The following is a 20,262-nucleotide window of genomic DNA, read 5'->3' on the forward strand; positions in this document are numbered from 1 at the left end:
CACAGAATCCATCAAAGGGACAAAACAGGGGCTGTGACACCAATCTCTGTCACCTGCTGCCTTCCCCCCTCTCTCCAGATGTTTCCCCACACTGCACTCCCCAGCCCTTTCCCATCAAGTTGAGGCTGCGCAAAACTCATGACAGGAATGACTCCAATCCCAGTCATTCCTGGAGCTTCATTCCCAGCTCAGCGTCACAGCAGGGACAGCCAGGAACTAAACCCATGGCAGCCGCTTTTCTTTAACCCTTTTTTTCCCCACCCCCCCCCCCCCCCCACACACACACTTTTCCACCCAGTCAGCCCCATCGCAAGGTGCCCCACAGCCGCTGGGATACCCCCCACCCCCAAATGTGATTCCCATTCCGGAATTCCTCTAGATGTCACCCTCAGCCATCTTTTCCCCCATACTCCGGCTCGCATTTTCCTTTCTCCAAGATCCTGCTTCTTTTTTTTTTTTTTTTTTTTTTTAAATTCCTTTCTGATCTCTTTCCGGCCATGTGTGATTGCAGTTTCCTCCGGGCGTCCATTTCATCAGCCCGAAATTAAGGAGCAGCAGGAAAAGGGGCGGCGGGCGGGCGGACGGTGGGAACCCCCCACACACACGCACACCCCCCCACCTCTTCCCACCTCCCCACCCACCACCAACCACCCCAACCCCGCATCCCACATCCTTTCCCACCGCGATCCCGCTGCTCCCCAAGGCTTCCCAAACACCTCCCTACACCCTTTCGCCGCACCCCATTCCCAACCCCGGCCCCGCTTGGCCCGGAGGCCGGGGCGGGGAGGGGGTGGGTGGATTTTTCCCACCTCAACGCTGCCACCATCACTTTTGGGGTGACTTGGCTTTTTTTTTTTTTTTTTAATTTTTTTTTTTGGGCTGGATTTTTCCCTCTCCACGTCCAAAAAATACTCAACCGCGAGCAAGGCCGGCGTTGTCCATCTTTTCCCACCGCCGCTGGATGCCAACGCCAGGGCCGGATCCAGCCTTGGTGACACGAAGGTCACGGTACCTCCAGCCCGGCCTTTTCCTCCTCCCCGCTGTCGCCAATCCCGGCTGCGTGTCCTGGCCGTGCTCCGCTCGTCCGTAGAGGAAACCCACGCCCGGGGCGATCCCAGAAAAATCCCCCAGGGAAGCTTTCGGCCCTTTGGTTCCGTCCTTTCCTGCATGAGACAACCCCGGCTGTGCGGCTCCGCCGGGCGATGGCCGAGCAGTGAAGATGTCCATGGCCAGGCTCAACAGCGTCAATGGCTTCTTGGAGGACGCCAGGATGGAGCCGGGGGACATGGGCAGGATCCTGCGCTGCCTGGAGATGGGCACCGTCCTCACCTTGTTCTACCAGAAGAAGTCGCAGAGGCCGGAGAGAAGAACCTTCCAGGTGAAGCTGGAGACGCGCCAGATCATCTGGAGCAGGACACCCGAGAAGGTGGAGGGGGACAGTGAGTATCGGGGGGACCAGGAGCACTGGGGGGGACAGGGAGGATTGGGGGGACCAGGAGGACTGGGGAGGACAGGGAGGATTGGGGGGACAGGGGCGTATCGGTGGCAGTGGTGCTGGGGGGCTGGGGATGTGCTGGTGGAACACTGAGCTGTGCTGGGGTCACTGGCTGGGGGGGTTCTGGGCGTGTTGGGGTGTCCCGCTATAGTAGGGTAAGTGGTTGTGGGGTGCCTGGATATGTTGGGGTGTCCTGCTTTAGTGGGGGGACTGATTGTGGGGTGCCTGGAAGTGTTGGGGTGTCCGGATGTGTTGGGGTGTCCTGCTTTAGTGGGGGGACTGATTGTGGGGTGCCTGGGTGTGTTGGGGTGTCCTGCTTTAGTGGGGGGACTGATTGTGGGGTACCTGGATGTGTTGGGGTGTTCTAACATAGGCGGTAACTGGTTGTGGGGTACCTGGATGTGCTGGGGTGCCTGGGTTTTGTGGGGTGTCCTGCAGTGGTGGGGTGCCTGGGTGTAGTGGGGTGTCCTGCAGTGGTGGGGTGCCTGTCCTGCTGTAGTGGGGTGACTAGTTGTGGGGTGCCTGGGTGTCTTGGGGTGTCCTGCAGTGGTGGGGTGCCTGTCTCTGGGGTTCCTGGTTGTGTTGGGATGTCCTACCATGGGGAGATCTGGTTGTGGGGTTTGTGGCCATGGCAGGATGTTCTACTGTGGTGGGGTGCCCGACTGTGGGGCTCCTGGCTGTGGTGGGATGTCCTTCCATGGTGGGGTAGCTGGTTGTGGGGGAGCTGGTTGTGGGGTTCCTGGCTGTGGTGGGATGTCCTTCCATGGAGGGGTAGCTGGTTGTGGGGTTCCTGGATGTGTTGGGATGTCCTGCCATGGTGGGGTGACTGTTTGTGGAATTCCAGCCCACAGAGTGGGATGTCCTACCACGGTGGGATGTTCCCTGCTATGCAATGTCCTACAGTGTCAGGGCCTGGCCACGGGGTGATTCCCATAAAAGCAGGAGCTGCTGGGCTGAGCAACCCTCACCTCCTCCATCTCACCTTGGAAGTTGCTCTGTGGGATCAAGCTGCTCCCGTTTCATCCACAGGGATTTATATCCTCCCTGGGAAGGAGGGAAAGGAATGGTCACCGCTGTGCCTGCTCACGGTGCTTTTAACTCCAAAATCCCACTGGAGCATCCATAAAAATCACCTTTCCATGTGGATTCACTGGTGGTTGGGAGGTTATTGGGGCATTCTCCCAACACTGGGGATTCTTGGGGCTCCATGTCTTGGTGCTCATTACCTCAAAGCTTTAATTGAGCTAAAAAAATCCAGTGGATGAAACCCAGGACTGGGGTGACATGGAGCTACACCATCACCTCATCCCACATCCCCGTGCAGGGCAGGAACTCAGTTTTGGGATATCACCTCACCTGGATGATGGCAAAGCCCATCCCAGAGGTTTGGGAGGTGCCTTTTTCCTGGAGGGCCTCCTCCAAAATCACCAATGACTCCCTCAAAAATCCCCAGGAAGGTTCAGCTCCTGCTTGGAGGGCTGGTGCTGAGGCTGAATTCCAGCTTTGAGCCGGGAAGGAGGGTGGTACTCAGAGCAGAGCGCAGCCATGAGCAGGATCCGTGCCAGGATACAGGAGCAGATTTGTGGGAGCAGGAGGCGATGGGATGAAGGGCACCCAGCTTTGGAGAGGTGTTTTAGGTCCTCATGGAGAAGAGCTCGTTATCCAGTCATGGAAATAACACATTTCCAGCTCCTTGTTTTTTCCGGAAGCGCCGTGCGCTGCCGGGTCAGGATCTCAGGTTGCTCACGATGCTGTGCCTCAGTTTCCCCTCTGGAGCCTTAGGATCTGTCTTTTCCCATACAACAGCTCAATCTTCCCCATGGGAATGAGCAGGCATCCTCCAAGGCCATCCAGAAGGGTGAAAAAAGGAGGAAAATCCTTCTGGAAATGGTGCAATCCTGCTATCCTATCCCACCATTCGCTTTTCCCAGTTAGGAGCGGGAGAAATCCCCATCCTGGTGCTGGGCTGGAGCATCCTCACCCCCTGCTCCATCTCTCTGTGCTCACATCTTCCAACTTTCCGTGATCTTATGGAAGTGCCAGGATCTCCCAGACCTCACGCCTGCCCGGACCATTTGAAATCCCTCCCTTCAAGCCGGCATCCCGCTTGGAGAGGGATTAGTGGGAAGTGCTGATGTCTCTGTTAGGGACTGTCAGGGCCAGGACATGGATCCTGGCCTTTCCCTGGACCTCCAGGATAATTACACGGTTCGTTAAGCGTCCTCTGGACACGTGTCCATGTGTCCATGTGTCCATGTGTCCATGTGTCCATGCCTGGGATTGCCTGGAGCATGGCCACCAAAATTAACCTCATCCTGGAGAACTTCCACCTTGTCGCCCTCAGCAGACCCCAGTTCCCAGAGCAAGGAATCTGGTGGAAAACAGCCCAAAAAAGAGATCTTTACAAGAAATTAAAAGGAAATAGGGGTGAAGGCAGTGTGGAAAATCCAAGAGGATTTTGGACAGATGGTTTGATGACACCTCCAGCCTTGTTAATGGCAAATAATTAGAAACAGGACTTTTAGGGGAGAAGAAAATCCAGTTGGGATTTATCGCTGTTGGACCAGGAGGAAATATTTTATTCCAGCTTTTAAATCACACGACAGGGATCCCGGTGGGATACAGTCTCCCAATTCCCCCTGTCCAGGAGAGTCTGAGCTGCCACATCCTGCAAGAAGGGATGACTGAGGTGTCTAGGTCAGCAGGAATTCCCAGCACAACCATTCCCTCCCTTCCCTTTACTTCCCTCCTAATGCCTGAAAAAACTCCCAGGCTCTCAGCATCCCTAAAATCCCACTGGGCAGAACCTGCTCCTCCATCATCTTCCCACCATTCCAAATCTTTTTTGCACCACGCTCGTTGCTTTGCATTAGAAAAGAAAAGGGATTTTCGCAGCTGGAACCGACTTCCAGAGTGTTTTAATCGCCCGGGACAATGGAGACAATGCGGGGAGGAGTTTGGAGACAGAGTCCTGACAGGATCGAGGCAAATCCGCTGCAGATGTGGTTTCCAGGAAGCTGCTGCTCGGGTGTATTGTGCAGCCCCGCGCCGCTCCCTCTTACCCTGGTTTTTCATGGGAATGAGCTGTTTGCCCTGGGAAGAAGGATTTGGGGGTGTTGGTGGACGAAAAACTGGTGCTGACAGCCCAGTAATTCCCCCATGTCGTGGGCTGATCCCATAATGTGGGCAGCAGGAAAGGGGGAATTCTGCTCCTCTGCCCCGCTCAGGTGAGACCCCCACCTGCACAGCTGCCTCCAGCTCTGGGGTCTCCAACAGCAGAAGGATGTGGAGCTGCTGGAGCGAATCCAGAGGAGGCCATGGAGATGCTCTAAGGGCTGGAGCCCCTCAGCCATGGAGCCAGGCTGGGAGAGCTGGGAATGTCCAGCCTGGAGAAGGAAAGGATCCAGGGAGACCTCAGAGCCCCTTCCAGGGCCTAAAGGGGCTCCAGGAGAGCTGGAGAGGGACTTGGGATAAGGGATGGAGGGACAGGACACAGGGAATGGCTTCCCACTGCCAGAGGGCAGGGATAGGTGGGATATTGGGAAGGAATTCTTGGCTGTTCGGGTGGTGAGGCCCTGGCACAGGTTTTCCAGGGAAGCTGTGGCTGCTCCATCCTTGGAAGTGTCCAAGGCCAGGTTGGGTGGGGCTTGGAGCAACCTGGGATAGTGGGAGGTGTCCCTGCCCATGGTGGAGGCTGGAATTCCATGATCTTGAAGGTCCCTTCCAACACAAACCATCCTGGGATTAGGAACAGAACCCAGAGTTCAGGTGCAAGGCCGGATTCTGGAGGAATTAAATCCAAGGAATAGCAGCATTACAACTTGTTAGCAAAGCCCTGGTAGCCAATGGCTTCTCACCCCTCCCTGGCACCTTGTGGATGGGGAAGTTTGGGGTTGAGAGGCTGTTTTTTAACCTATAAACCCCTTTTTATCCCCCAAATCTGCCTGTTTTTATGGAAGAGGGTTTGCTTCAAGCCATGGGAGCCATGCGGAGACAACGGAGTTTCATTCCTCTAGATCTTGCCCCAAAACAAAGCTCGTGCTGGGGTGCAGAGCTCCTGTATGTCACTTGTGCTAAAATCCCACCCTGATCCATGAAATTTGGCTTGCGGTCATCCAGCAAAAGAAGGCTGGATAAAGCCTCCACTGTTTCCTGGAGCTTTTCCGCCAAGAAAAACTATTCTTCCCCTCTTTTCTTGCTTAATCAGCCCGATTCCTCCCCCATCCCTTATTCCTCTCTGCATTCAGCTTTTCTTTCCCCTTTGGATTCCCCTTTGGATTCAACTGAGGGTTTCCACCGAGGCACGTCTGCAGCCTTCCCTACCACCACATCGGAAACGCAGTCAGGCTGGAAATTCTCCAGGAAATGACCCATTTCCTCGGCAGGACAATACCCCTGGCGAGGTGGTCCGGCTGCCCTGGGTCACACAAAGCCCTTTCCGGTGTTGGTGGCTCATTCCCAGAGGACAAACCTGCCCAGGGGGTGATGGTTGTGGGATCAAGAACAATTTTGTGCATTGTTCCGAATATTATGTTATTATTCTTGCTCCCAGTGGGATGTGCCCACTGGGAAAATTGGAAATCTCCCTTGGTGGAGTAGCAGTGAGGAAGAGCGTGGTCCGGAAACCCAGCCCTGCCGCCACCATTGGAGCTTTATTTAGCAGGATAATGAGGGAGCAGAGCAGCAGGAAAGCAACACCCTGCGGTCCCAGCTGCCAGGGCTCCAAATTGCCACTTTTGGGAAGAGTTCTCCAATGAAAACACAAGCTCAGCCTATCCCGGCACAGGGTTTGGCATGGGGAAGACGAGGCGACTGGAGATTTGCTGGTTGGGATGGGGTAGGATGAGCCTGGAGGACGCGTGGCAGCCACAAAACTGGGAAAGGAGTGGGCAGCCCTGTCAGGATGCCATGTCCTGGGGACACCGGTTCCTGGAGACGCAGGGATGAGGCACCATCAGGCACATGGAGGCAGGGCTGCAGGGACACCCTGTCCTTGGGACACAGATCCCTGGATGACGCTTCTCCGTGGCACCCATGGTGGTGTCACTCAGCTGCAGCAGCACTGCAGGGAACACCCCATCCTGGGGACATCCTGGGATGTGGATCCCTGGAGGACACGTGGCCATGGCATCCTGGTCTTGTCACACAGCTGTAGCAGCACTGCAGGGACCTCATCCTGGGGACATCCTGGGACACGGATCTCTGGAGGACACATGGCCATGGCATCCGTGGTGGTGTCACTCAGCTGCAGCAGCAGTGCAGGGACACCCCATCCTGGGGACATCCTGGGACACGGATCCCTGGAGGACACGTGGCCTTGGCACCTCGGTGCCATCCCACTCCAATGGGCAGTGCCACAGGGACACCCCATCCTGGGAACACGGTTCCCCAAAGGACGTGCCATACCTATGGTGCCATCACACATCACTGGAGGACACTGGGGACATGTCTCCCTCAAAGACAAGTGGCCACAGCACCCACAGTTCCATCACATGCTCCTGGGGGTGTCCCATCCTGGGGACAAGGTTCTCCAGAGGACACATGGTCTTTTGGAATTCCCACTTCCCTGAGCCCCTCATCTGGGACTGTGGTGGCAGGGGACAGTTCCATGTTTCTCTCTCCCCATAGTCGACATTCGGGAGATCAAGGAGATCCGCCTGGGAAAGAATTCCCGGGATTTCGAGCGCTACCCCGAGGATGCTCGCAAGCTGGACTTCACCATGTGCTTCATCATCCTCTACGGGATGGACTTCAGGCTGCGGACGCTCAGCGTGGCTGGTGAGTTGGGTCCTTCCCCATTCCCTGTGTCCATATTTGGGGTCCCACGCCCTTCCCAGCATCCCATCATTCCCATCCCAACCTCACCACCCTGCTCTTCCTCCTCCAGCTTTCTGCGAGGAGGACATCAACCTGTGGATAACGGGGCTCAACTGGCTGGTGGCTGACACCCAGAGAGCCCAGACCCCGCTGCAGATTGAGAGGTGAGGAAGGACCACCAGATCCCATTTCCTGGTCCCTGTTTTGGGGAGAAAACCCACCCTGGGCTTGGTCCTCTTTGGGATTGAGCACTTTCTGTCCATCCCTTCCTTCCCAGGTGGCTACGGAAGCAGTTTGATGGGATGGACCGAGCACGGGAAGGCAGGTGAGCACCAGCACGGTGGGTTCAGCTGGACAGGACCATATTCCCCCAGCTGCATCCCAAATCTGGAGGTTGAGCCAGACTGGGGGTGAGGTTTGTGGGACAAGGAACCAGGGGGTTTGGGATGCTTGAAGGCACCGAAAATCAGAGATTTGGGTGCAGGTCATGACCTTGTCACTGTGAGGACCACAGGGACCCTGATGCCACATTTCCACCAGTGCCAGAGGGGCCAGGCCATTAATGCAGCCCATAATTATCTTCCCAAGACAGGAAAACCCCAAAACCAAGGGAATTTGGACTTAAATTATTATGGGGATGGGAATGGGCATCATCTCCAAGTGGGATGATGGCTTAGAGTTCCTGATTGGTTCTTGGATTTTTCCTCTCCTTGTCTCTCTGCTCACACTCGTCCAGACACCACATAATTCATCTCAGAAACATGGAATCACGGAACGGTTTGGGTTGGAAAGGACACTAAAAATCATCCAGTTCCACCTTCCACTAGACCAGGTTGCTCCAAGCCCCATCCAACCTGGCCTTGGACGCTTCCCGGGATGGGGCATCCACAATTTCCCTGGCTCCTGAGCCACTGCAGGGATCCACAGGACAGGAGGGTGGGATCCCCATGCCAAGCACCAAGATTTGGGGTGGCACCCTTGGTATTGGGAGCTGGGAGCCATCCAGCAGTCTGGCAGTGCCCTGACTCTAGTTTTCCCTCTGGCAGCATCACGGTGAAGGACCTGAAGGCGATGTTGCCCCAGGTTAACTACCGAGTTCCCAACATGAGATTCCTGAGGGATAAACTCGTGGTAAGGACCCTCCGGACATCCCAGCTATGAGGGAGATGCTCTTCAACCCACCCCAGATGGGCTGGAGCCATCCTGGTGTCCCTGGCTCCGATTGGGTGGCACCACTCTCATCCAGCCCCATCTCCCACAGGAAGTGGAAGCCAGGAATGAGATGACTTTTTCCCACTTCATCCAGTTCTACAAAAACCTGATGTTTGATGCCCAGAAGTCGGTAAGATCCGTAGATTGGCCTCCCAAATGTCCCCATCCTGGTGTGATGTGTTCCCCGCCAGCTAAGCCTGGACCCCTCCTCTGCTTTCCAGGTCATCGAGCAGCTGGAGCTCTCCTTCCCCCTGCGGTGAGTTCCCAGCTCCCATCCCAATCAATATTCCAGGAGTTGGATCCATGGAGAAGGAAATACTTCCAGACTGTGGGGCAGAGCAGGGAGAAGGGATAGGAGAGGGAGCAGGGATGGAAGAAAGGATGGGAACGTGGGTGCAGAAGGCATGGGAGCAACGATGGGAGCTGGGATGGAAGCAAAGATAGGAGCAGGGATGGGAGAAGAGGTGAGCAGACAGTGGAGTGGGAATGGGAGAGAGGATGGAAGCAGGGATGGGAGATGTGATGGCTGCCAGGGATGTAGGGACTTGTCACCCTGCCCTCCTCCCAGTATCCTTGGACAACGCTGCACATTCCAGCTGGTGCTGGCCTCTCCCAGTCACAAGGGGGAGGGACTGGCAAGAGTGGGGGTCATGGGGAGGCTGAGCTGCAGGTGGGCACTGGAGGCCTTGACTTGATCTATCCCAGTTCCTTCTCCTGGTCCTCACTGGTGGATGCTCCTTGTCCCAGGAACGTGGACCGCCCCGAGCTGTGCCAAGTGTCCCTCTACGACTTCCAGAAGTTCCTGCTGCACGACCAGAAGGTGGGGTTTCCCCGAGAACTCTGCAGCTTAGGGAGCCCCCATGGGATGCTCCAGCCCAGTTCCACCCCCGCTAACAACAGCCATGTTTGTATCCCAGGAATCCTGGGCCAGTGACGTGGGCTTGGTGCGGGACTACATGTGCTCCTACCTCAAGGAGAGCTCCAACGAGGCGTCGGATCCCTCCTTCCAGCTGGATGAGGTGGGTGGCCCCAGGCAGTGTCCCCACAGGGATCTCCCCAGCCCCATCAGACTCTGACCTCTCTGCTTCTCCCCCCCCAGTTCCTCACATACCTCTTCTCCAAGGAAAACATGGTGATGGATGCTAAGTACGAGCGCGTTGTGCCCGAGGAGATGAACCACCCCTTGTCCCAGTACTGGATCTCCTCATCCCACAACACGTAAGGAGTTTTCCTCACATGGGCTTTTCTCAGGAACAATCATGAGCATCCCTTCATCTTTGTCTCTCCTCTGCAGGTACCTGACAGGAGATCAGTTCTCCAGTGAGTCCTCCCTGGAAGCGTATGCCCGGTGCCTGCGGATGGGCTGCCGCTGCATCGAGCGTGAGTCCCACCAGCCCTTCACAGGGATGCTGGAATCCCTCATGTCCCATCAAACAGACCATTCCCTGCCCCCATCCCGTGGTACCAGGGCAGAAGGTCTTTCACTGTCCTTTGGGGTCTCAAAAAAATGGTTCCCACCACGTAGTTGGTGGCAAACATGAATTAACCAAGGTGTTTTCCTTCTCAGTGGATTGCTGGGATGGCCCGGATGATCTCCCCATCATCTACCATGGCCACACGCTCACCTCCAAGATCAAATTCCTGGATGTGCTGCACACCATCAAGGAGCACGCCTTTGTCACCTCCGAGTAAGCCCCAGATCCCCCAGTGATTCCCAAGTTCTGGCAATCTTTTCCTCACCTTTATCTGAGGCCACCATTCCCACCTGCTTGCTCCAGGTTCCCTGTCATCCTCTCCATCGAGGACCACTGCAGCATCGTCCAGCAGAGGAACATGGCCTCCCACTTCAAGAAGGTTTTTGGGGACATGCTCCTCACCAAGCCAGTGGACATCAACGCCGATGAGTTGCCCTCGCCCACCCAGCTCAAGAAGAAAATCCTAATCAAGGTGAGGAGCAGGCAAAACCCCTCTTTGCAGGAGGGACACAGATTGTGTTGGGTTCTACATCAAAAGATGGCCAAGGAGAACAAGGGGTGGTGGGAAGGGACCTGTGGGAGGTTGATCCTAAGGTTTGGGAGCTCGATGTGATGGGCACGCCATGGCCACCACTGAGCTCCCCTCCCTGGGTGTCCCCCAGCACAAGAAACTGGTCGAAGGGAACCTGTACGAGGAGGTCTCCACCGCCAGTTACTCAGAGAACGACATCAGCAACTCCATCAAGAATGGAATTCTCTACCTTGAAGACCCCATCGACCACGTAAGGGTCAATGTCAGACATTGGGGATTGGCATGGGCTCTCCTGGACCACTGCCATGCTGTGGGGGATGGGAGGAATTAAAAACCCCATCTCAAAGCTCCATCCCTCCATGTCATCCTCCTTCTCACCCCAGTGATGCTCTTCCTCCTTCCCAGACCTGGAGCCCTCATTATTTTGTGCTGACAAGCAACAAGATTTACTACTCGGAGGAGACATCCCGCTACCAGTTCAACGAGGATGAAGAGGAGGTGGAGCAGAAGGAGGTGCGTGATGGACAGGACACGTCCACAGGGCAGGGTGACAACTCTGTGGGGAGGGTGACAGGGTGGCAACACCCACTTGGGAATGAACTTGCAGGAGTTCAACAACAACGAGCTGCACTTCACGGAGAAGTGGTTCCATGGGAAGCTCGGGGGTGGCCGTGACGGGCGACAGATCGCGGAGAAGCTGCTGCACGAGTACTGCACCGAGACGGGCGGCAAGGACGGCACCTTCCTGGTGCGCGAGAGCGAGACCTTCGTGGGAGACTACACCCTGTCCTTCTGGTAGGAGCTCCAGCAGAGAGGCAGGATCCCACCCTGCCTGGGTGACAGTCCAGTCAGTGCCTGGTTTGGTGGCTGGAATGGCTTTTTTGGGAGAAATGTCACCTTTTTGTGCAGCATGTAGACCCCAAAGTGCGGGATGGTGGGGATGTGAACTGGGATTGACTTTGCTTTCTCCCACCCCCATGGCAGGAGGTCCAGCCGCGTGCAGCACTGCCGGATCCACTCGCGGCAGGAGGCTGGGGCCACCAAGTTCTACCTGACGGACAACCTGGTCTTCGACAGCCTCTACAGCCTCATCTGCCACTACAGGGAGGTGCCGCTGCGCTGCAACGAGTTCGAGATGCGCCTCACCGACCCCGTCCCCCAACCAAACGCCCATGAGAGCAAAGAGTGAGGATCCTTCCAATCCCCATCCCCTCAATCCCATGGGCCCATCAGCCTCCTCCAGACCCAGCAGGGTGTGGAGATGCTGATGCCAGCTCCCCATCTCCATGTTCTCCCTGCCTAGGTGGTACCACGCCAGCTTGACGCGTCTCCAGGCCGAGCACATGCTGATGCGGGTCCCGCGGGATGGAGCATTCCTGGTGCGGAAGCGCAGCGAACCCAACTCCTATGCCATCTCCTTCCGGTGAGTGTGGCCACCACGAGGCCATTTGGACTTGGCCAAGCTGAGGACTGTCTGTTGTGACCCCAAGCAAGGTGGCAGAGCTTTGCTGTGGGCGACACGGTGGGTCACATGATGGTGTTGCAAAGGGGAAACCCTCTCGCCCATCCCCATCACCGAACCAGGATCCAGCCACCCCTCACCCATCCCATTCCCGTCTCTCCTGGCCCCAGGGCAGAGGGGAAGATCAAGCACTGCCGCATCCAGCAGGAAGGGCGGCTCTTCATGCTGGGCAGCTCGGCCGAGTTCGAGAGCCTTGTGGACCTCATCAGCTACTACGAGAAGCACCCGCTCTACCGCAAGATGAAGCTGCGCTACCCCATCAATGAGGAGACCCTGGAGAAGATGGGCACCACTGTGAGTTCTCCCAGCAGTGGGGATGGTAGAGGTTCTGTGCCACGGGCAACCAAGCTCTGTCCTCAGCTCCACCATCTTCCAGAATTTTGGTTGGAGCCCAACCAGAACTGGCCAAGCTCATTCCACAGTCATTACTCAGCATTTAAACTCCACCATAATTCCCTTTTCCAACAAGTTGCAAGGGGATATTAGGTCCTGCTCAACCTCCTCTCATCTCCTCATAACCCCTGCCCACATCCACGTGACCCCCTCAGGAATTTCTCCTTGCAGGAGCTGGACTATGGAGCCCTGTATGAGGTGCGGACCCCCCATTTCTACGTAGAGGCCAACAAGATGCCAATGGCCAGGGTAAGGGGCTGAGCTGGTGTCCTGGGAGGTGGTGGCTGGTGGGACATGACATGGGGTTCCTGGGTGGTCCTTCCCCAGATCCACCACACCTCCCACCACCGCTGACCCGAGAAGTGATGTTGTGCTGTGTTTTTCTGGCCCTCAAGTGATGCTGGAGCTGGACCCAGCCCACATCACCGTCATCTGGGGACAGTCTAAGCTTCAGTGACAGCATTGTCACAGTGGTGGTGGGACAGGACTGGAGAGACCCCAGCCTGGAGCAGGGACCTGGAAGAAGTTTGCCCCAACAGCAAGGAAATCCCTTTGCACTGGGGAATCCCAAAAAAACAGGTCTAGGGTCAGTTCTCAGGTGGTGCAGTCTCCATTCTCAGAGGTTTTTGAGACTGGATTGGTCTTGGAGTTTACCCAGTCTCCACCCTTGGAGGTTTTTGGGATTAGGTGCATCTTGAAGCTGACCCAATCACCAGCCTTGAAGGTTTTTGAGACTGGATTGGTCTTGGAGTTGACCCTGGAAGAGGCTGGACTGGAGCCCTAAGTTTCCTTTCCTGTGATTCTACAATCCCATGGTCCAGCTTTGCTGGTGCCTTAATGGTCCCTTTGCAGCAGGACAACACCACACACAGGAAAACTTAACCCAGAGGTTTTTTTCCAGGGAATGTGGTAATATCAGGGGATTAACCCTTCAGTGCACCAAGAGAAACCACTGGGAGGTCCCAGAAAATGAACCTGATCTGCTCTGAACGTGGTGATCCTGCAGGACCACAGGCACCTCCAGCCCTCCTGTCCCCTCTAACCCATCCCACTGGCATGAGCAATTTGGAAGCTGAAGAGGGACTTTTTGTCAGGAGCTGTAGTGATAGGATGAGGAGTAATGAATACAAATTGAAAGAGGGGACATTTAGGTTAGATATTGGGAAGGAATTTTTTGTGAGGGTGGTGAGACACCGGGATAGAGAAGTTGTGGATGCCCTGTCCCTGGAAGTGTTGCAGGCCAGGTTGGATGGGGCTTGGAGCAACCTGGGATAGTGGAAGGTGTCTCTGCCTGTGGTGGGATGGGTTGTGCTGAGATGACCTTTAAGGTCCATTCCAACCCCTTAACACCCTATGATTCTACAGTTTGGGGTGTCAGACCCTCAGGATCCCATACCTTGGGGGCTGAGGAGGGAGCTGGATGCTGGGTGGTGACACACGTGTCCCTCTTCCCGGTGTCCCCAGTGCACGGTGAAGGCTCTGTATGACTACAAGGCACAACGGGAGGATGAGCTGTCGTTCTGCAAACAGGCCATCATCCACAACGTGGACAAGCAGGACGGCGGCTGGTGAGGGCGGTCACTTGGGTGTCACCATGGGTGGGAGGTGGAGGGGACACCCTGGGTATTCCCACGGCGGGATTTAACTCAGCCTCCTTCTCTGTCCCCCCACCCCTTCTCCACCCACCCCCCGGCACCACATGCAGCAGGGACACCGCTGTCCCCCCCTCCCCAAAATCCATCCGCTCGCCTTGATCCTCTCACCCCTTTGCAGGTGGCGGGGGGACTACGGGGGCAAGAAGCAGCTCTGGTTCCCAGCCAACTACGTGGAGGAGATCGTCGGCACCCAGGGGCAGGAGCAGGATGAGGCTGTGAGTGCCACCTCCCCGGGACCCTGGGAGCAAGGACACTGGAAGCTCCCAGGAGTCTTGAGCAAGTCCAGATCCTTATCCTGAGGCTGTGGGATGCTCATGGTCCTGCTCCAGCTTGGATCCTTATTCAGAGGCTGGGGGATGCTCATGGTCCTGCTCCAGCCCAGACCCTTATCCAGAGGCTGGGGGATATTCCTGGCCCTACTCCAACTTGTATCTATTTCTGAAAGTTGGGAAATGCTCCTGGTCCTGTTCCAGCCCATATCTTTATCCAGAGGCTGTGGGATGCTCCCAGCCCCACTCCAGCTTGGTCTCTTTTCTGGAAGCTGCAGGATAGTCCAAGTCTTGTACAAGCTCAGATCCTTACCCAGAGTCTGAGGAATGTTCCTGGTCCTGCTCCAGCCCAGACACTTATCCTGAGGCTGGGAGATGCTCATGCTCCTGCTCCAGTCCAGATTCTTATTCAGGGGCTGAGGGATATTCTTGGCCCCACTCCCACTTGGACAATTTACTGGAAGCTGGAGGATGCTTCCAGTCCTGCTCCAGCCCTGATCTCTGTCTGGAGGCTGGGTGATAATCTTGGCTACGCTCCAGCTTGGATCCTTTCCTGGAAACTGGAGGATGCTCCCAGCCCTGCTCCAGCCCAGACCCTTATCCAGAATCTGAGTGATGCTCCCGGTCCCACAGAGTCGGGGGATGCTCCTGGTCCCGCTCCAACCCAGACCTTTATCCAGAATCTGGGGGATGCTCCTGATCCCGTGCCAAGACAGACCCTTATCCAGAGGCTGTGGGATGCTCCTGGTCCCACTCCAGCTTAGACCCTTTTTTGGAAGCTGGAGGATGCTCCCAGCCTCGTGCCAGCTTGGACACTCATCCAGAGGCTGAGGGATGCTCCCAGCCCTGTACCAGCCCAGATCCTTATCCAGATGCTGGGGGATGCTCCTGGTCCTGCTCCAACCTAGCTCTTTGGGTGATGCTCCTGGGCGTTTTTTCCCTTCTTTTGCTTGGATTTGTCCGACTCAGAGGGCTCGAGGGTGGCTTCCTGTAACCCACAGGCCTCCCACATTTTCCCTCTTCCTTCCTCTCTTGCAGTCATCAGAAAACAGCCCCCTGGGGAACTTCCTGAAGGGCTTCATTGATGTCCCATCCTGCCACATCGGTGAGTATCCCTACTTAAGGATTTGGGGGGAATTTGGAGGAATTGGGATGTCCAGATGATCCAGGGGACATTTCCCCTTGATTCCATGGGCGTGTTTCAGCAGGGAAACCTGAAGCCACACATTAAAAAAATGGGATCCTCAGAGGAGGAGGATCCTGATGGATGGTGGGGTGCCAGGAGGGGCTGGTGGGGGCCTGGGAGTGGGACCGCTGAGGTTTCGTTTGCTCCACAGAGCCATCCGTTGGGAATGTCTTCGAGTAAAGCCCCCCTCTGATGTCCTTATAGTTATCTCCAAAGACGGGAGGAGCTCCAAACCATTTGTCTTCACCATCCATTCCCAGCAGATGTCCCACGCAGCCCAGTCACTGGACGTGGCCGCGGACACGCAGGAGGAACTCAGCGAGTGGGTGGCCAAGATCCGGGAGGCCACGCAGAACGCCGACGCCAGGGTGAGGGGACGCAGAGGATGGGGCTGGATGGTCCCTTTCTCATGGAGATTGTTCCTACTATCTCCAGAGGAAGAGTCCGTGGGGAGACTTGCAGCTCCTGTTTTCCCTCATGCAGATGCAAGAAGGGAAGATCATGGAACGGAGGAAGAAGATCGCACTGGAGCTCTCGGAGCTCGTCGTGTATTGCCGGCCGGTGCCGTTCGATGAGGACAGTAAGTCCTGGAGAATGGGATGAGTGTGGGAAGAGAGAGATGGGAGGAACCATCCAGATGTCATTCCTTCCCTGATGGCCACTCGGTGCTTGCAGAGATTGGCACGGACAAGGCGTGTTACCGGGACATGTCCTCCTTCCCGGAGACCAAGGCGGAGAAATACGCCAACCGCAGCAAGGGCAAGAAGTTCCTGCAGTACAACCGCCGCCAGCTCAGCCGCATCTATCCCAAAGGACAGCGCCTGGACTCCTCCAACTATGACCCACTGCCCATGTGGATCTGCGGGAGCCAGCTTGTGGCCCTCAACTTCCAGACGCCCGGTAAGTCCTGCTCCTGGGGTTGTTGTTGGGCTCATCCCTGAAGGTTGTCTCAAAATTCCCATCCCCAATGCTTCTGCCCTGGGTCGTCTTGTTGGAGGTGGTTTGGGTGATCTCTCCAACCTTTTTCTCCATCCTCATGGGGACACGAGTGGATTAGATGCCCTTCAGCCTTTTCCTCATCCTGATGGGAACACAGGAGGTGGTTCAAGTGATCTCTCCAATTTTTGTCCTCACCCTGATAGGGATAGAGGAGATGGTTTGGATGATCTCTCCAAGCTTTGTCCTCATCCTGATGGAGGTGGTTTGGATGTTCTCCAACCTTTGTCTCATCCTGATGGGGACACGGGTGGTTTGGATGCTCTCCAGTCTTTGCCCTCATCCTGGTAGGGACATCTCCATGCAGTCCTTGGATGAGTCATGCAAAACTCAGCTGCATCCCTGCTCCAACCAGGGTTAGGGACTCTTAGTTGGGTTTGCAGGGCAGGACCTTCTACCCAATGATCTCAGGGAGGTCCCTGAACCCCACTCTCAGATCTTCTTTGTCCCCACGGCCACAGACAAACCGATGCAGCTGAACCAGGCGCTCTTCATGCTTGGTGGCCGCAGCGGCTACGTCCTGCAGCCAGACATCATGAGGGACGAGACCTTCGACCCCTTTGACAAGAACAGCCTGAAGATTGTGGAGCCCATCACAGTCCAGCTGCAGGCAAGTGGGCAAGGACAGCAAAACCACCTTGAGGTGGTCACCATCAAGATGGGAACTCCTTCCTTATTTTTGGGTCAACCAGGGATGGTTTTTACATGTTCCAGCCACGTATTTGCTCCATGGAGCTTGTTACTCTTCGGAGTCCTTCCTCATCCAGTGCGGCTGGACCTCACCATCCTCTTCCTCCCCTTTCTCCCACAGATCCTTGGTGCCCGGCACCTGCCCAAGAACGGGAGGAGCATCGTGTGCCCCTTTGTGGAGGTGGAGGTTTGTGGCTCCGAGTATGACAACAGCAAGAACAAGACAGATGTTGTAGGTGAGGGACCACACGGGTGATGTCCCCACCCTTGGGGACAACCCTGATTGTGCCTTCTGGGGTCCTCTTGAGAGGACATGTGGGTGATGGGACCGGCTTTTGTGCTCTCTCCCACAGCTGACAATGGCTTCAACCCTGTCTGGCTCTTCAAGCAGTTCGTCTTCGACATCAACAACCCTGAGTTCGCCTTCCTCCGCTTTGTGGTGTACGAGGAAGACATGTTCAGTGACCCCAACTTCTTGGCACAAGCCACATTCCCCGTCAAGGGCCTCAAAACAGGTATGGTCCTTCCATCATCATCATCTCCATCATAGATCATGGAATCATAGAAGGGTTTGGGTTGAAAGGGGCTTTTAGAAATCATCTTGTCCAACCCCCCCTGCAACCATCATCATCTCCATCATAGATCATGGAATCATAGAAGGGTTTGGATTGGAAGGGACCTTTAAAGGTCATCTAGTCCAACCCCCCTGCAATCATTATCATCATCGTCGTCATCATCATCTCCATCATAGATCATGGAGTCATAGAAAGGTTTGGGTTGAAAGGGACCTTTAAAGATCTTCTGCAATTGTCATCAGCATCATCACCCTGGGGTCCTGGCCATGGTGAGGGGCTCAGACCCTGCTGTGGTGCTGAGTTCATGTTGTGATGTTGTGTCCAGGCTACCGGTCGGTGCCGTTGAAGAACAGCTACACCGAGGACCTGGAGCTCGCCTCCCTCCTCATCCACATCGAGATCATCAACGCCAAGGCAGGTGGCCCAGGCGGCTTGGGAAACCTGGAACAAGGGGGACCAACTCTTTGGGGTATCCTGCCCGCCCCACCAGCCTCACACGCTTGTTTTGGAGCAGGAGGAAGATGAGGAGAACCTCTACTCATCCATCCAGCAGCTCCGGGACCGTGCCAGCGAGCTCTCCAGCCAGGTCTCCGGCTACGAGCGCACCAACGGCTGCGATTCCCGCTACCAGCAGCGCCTGGATGAGCTCCGGGCAGCCCAGGAGCGGCTCATGGAGCTCACTGAAGTCCGCAACCGCAAGTGAGTTGTCCCCTCCCTGTGGCTTTGGGAGGTCCCTCTTGGGAGGGTCCCTGAGGCCACCAACCTGCTCCCCACCAGGTTGATGGAGAAGAAGAAGAGGGACCGGCAGATGGTCACCAAACGCAGCTGAGCTGGAGGGACTCGAGCTGAGGAGCTCCCCCAGCCACCTCCTCTCCTGCCACAAAGGGAGGTGGGGTGGCCACATCCAGACCTCCCACCATGCCCAGGGCTGGGTGACAGCGGCGTGACAAATTCGGGGATGAAAGGGGACCTTGGGTAGCTGTGCCTGTGACAGGGGTGAGGTGGGAGGTGGGACACGGGCTTCAATCCCAGCTGCCTCCAGCTTCATCCCATGTTCCTTGGGGCTCGTGGCCACATCCTTGTCCTCACGGGGTGGCCACAGTGGCTCCTCCTCACCTGACGTTCTCAATGTCCCACCATCCCATGGCAGCCCCATGATTGATGGGGAAACTGAGGCACAGGGGCCCAGCCAGCCCAGGATGGGGCAGGACCGGCCACCTCCATCCTGGGCACAGGTGACAGGACTGGCTGGTGGTGAGGCACCAGGATGGGGACACAGGGGACACTTTTGGGGGGGTTAGGGGGGTATTTTGCTCCCCTGCTATAAATACCTGTATTTTCTTCTTTTATCCAGCGTGTACATACGGCGTGGGGGGAGGGGGTGTCTGTACCAGCCACAGTATTAGGGCACAAGGGGAACCCCAAAATGTCCAGAGATGTCCCAGCATGGGACCAAGGGAGCAGGGGACCAAGTCTGGGGGTGTCCCACAGGGCAGGGTGGCCTGTGACAGGTTGCCCTGAGCAAGCGCCAGGTCAATACCGGCATCCAGGTGGCCCCAGAGGGTGACCCAGAGTTGTCACCAGGCTCTGGGATCAGGGACAGATCCTGCCAGTAAAGCCAATGGAGGTGGTGGCCGGCCTGGCAGTGGCTGGGGACATCTTGGGGTGTCCCCTGGGGTCGGGGTGTCCCGGCAGGGGGGACCTGTGTATTCTTTGTATGAAAATAAATCTATTTAGCCAATATTTATACCCCGCTGCTGTGACCTGCTGTCCCTTCCCAGCTCTGCTGCCACCTCAGTGTTCCCGGGGTGGGTGATGTCCCATGGGAGGTGGCTTGGTCATCCTGGATCCAGTGTGTCACCCTTGTCCCAGCAGCAGTGGGGACACTTGGGGGTGTGTTGTGGCAGGCAAGGCCACCCAGGAAGGGGACACAGGACACAAGGCAGAGGGACACAGGGATGCAGGATCACAGGGCCATGGGGCCACATGGCACAATGACATGGGGACACGGGGACACACACGGGTCCATGAGGACACACATGGGGTCATGGGGACACACACAGGTCCATAGGGACATGGGTCCATGAGGACATGCACACATGGATCCATAGGGATTTGGGTCCATGGAAACACACGTGAATCCACGGGGATTTGGGTCCATGGGGACACACAGAGATCCATAGGGACATGGCACCATGAGGAGACACACAAATCCATAGGGACATGGGTTCATGGAAACACAGGCGAATCCACAGGGATTTGGGTCCATGGGGACACACACACGGATCCATAGGGACATGGGTCCATGGGGACGCAAATTCACGGATCCATAGGGATTTGGGTCCATGGAAACACAGGCGAATCCACAGAAATTTGGGTCCATGGGGACACCCCCCTCCCGCCGCCCCTCACGCAGTTCCCGCCCTCCCCCCGCCCATCCAGCAG

General features: G+C 56.3%; 1 protein-coding gene across 1 annotated transcript; it reads left to right on the forward strand.

The window, feature by feature from the left end:
* The first annotated feature begins 595 nt into the window (after positions 1-595).
* Positions 596-19,564, forward strand: LOC125317084 (1-phosphatidylinositol 4,5-bisphosphate phosphodiesterase gamma-1-like). The gene is made up of 32 exons (XM_048286722.1): positions 596-1,439; positions 7,124-7,273; positions 7,383-7,476; positions 7,590-7,637; positions 8,359-8,443; positions 8,574-8,654; positions 8,746-8,780; positions 9,272-9,344; positions 9,442-9,543; positions 9,624-9,742; positions 9,819-9,904; positions 10,092-10,212; positions 10,303-10,471; positions 10,662-10,781; positions 10,937-11,044; positions 11,139-11,326; positions 11,516-11,716; positions 11,835-11,954; positions 12,164-12,347; positions 12,618-12,695; positions 13,911-14,014; positions 14,220-14,316; positions 15,409-15,475; positions 15,761-15,924; positions 16,040-16,136; positions 16,232-16,456; positions 17,014-17,162; positions 17,364-17,478; positions 17,596-17,757; positions 18,143-18,231; positions 18,332-18,516; positions 18,595-19,564. The coding sequence occupies exons 1-32, from the start codon at positions 1,220-1,222 to the stop codon at positions 18,644-18,646; spliced, it is 3,888 nt and encodes a 1,295-aa protein (XP_048142679.1). The 5' UTR covers positions 596-1,219; the 3' UTR covers positions 18,647-19,564.
* The last annotated feature ends 698 nt before the right edge of the window (positions 19,565-20,262 follow it).

This window comes from Corvus hawaiiensis, chromosome 26 (genome assembly GCF_020740725.1).
Source record: "Corvus hawaiiensis isolate bCorHaw1 chromosome 26, bCorHaw1.pri.cur, whole genome shotgun sequence".
NCBI classification, from domain to species: Eukaryota; Metazoa; Chordata; class Aves; order Passeriformes; family Corvidae; genus Corvus; species Corvus hawaiiensis.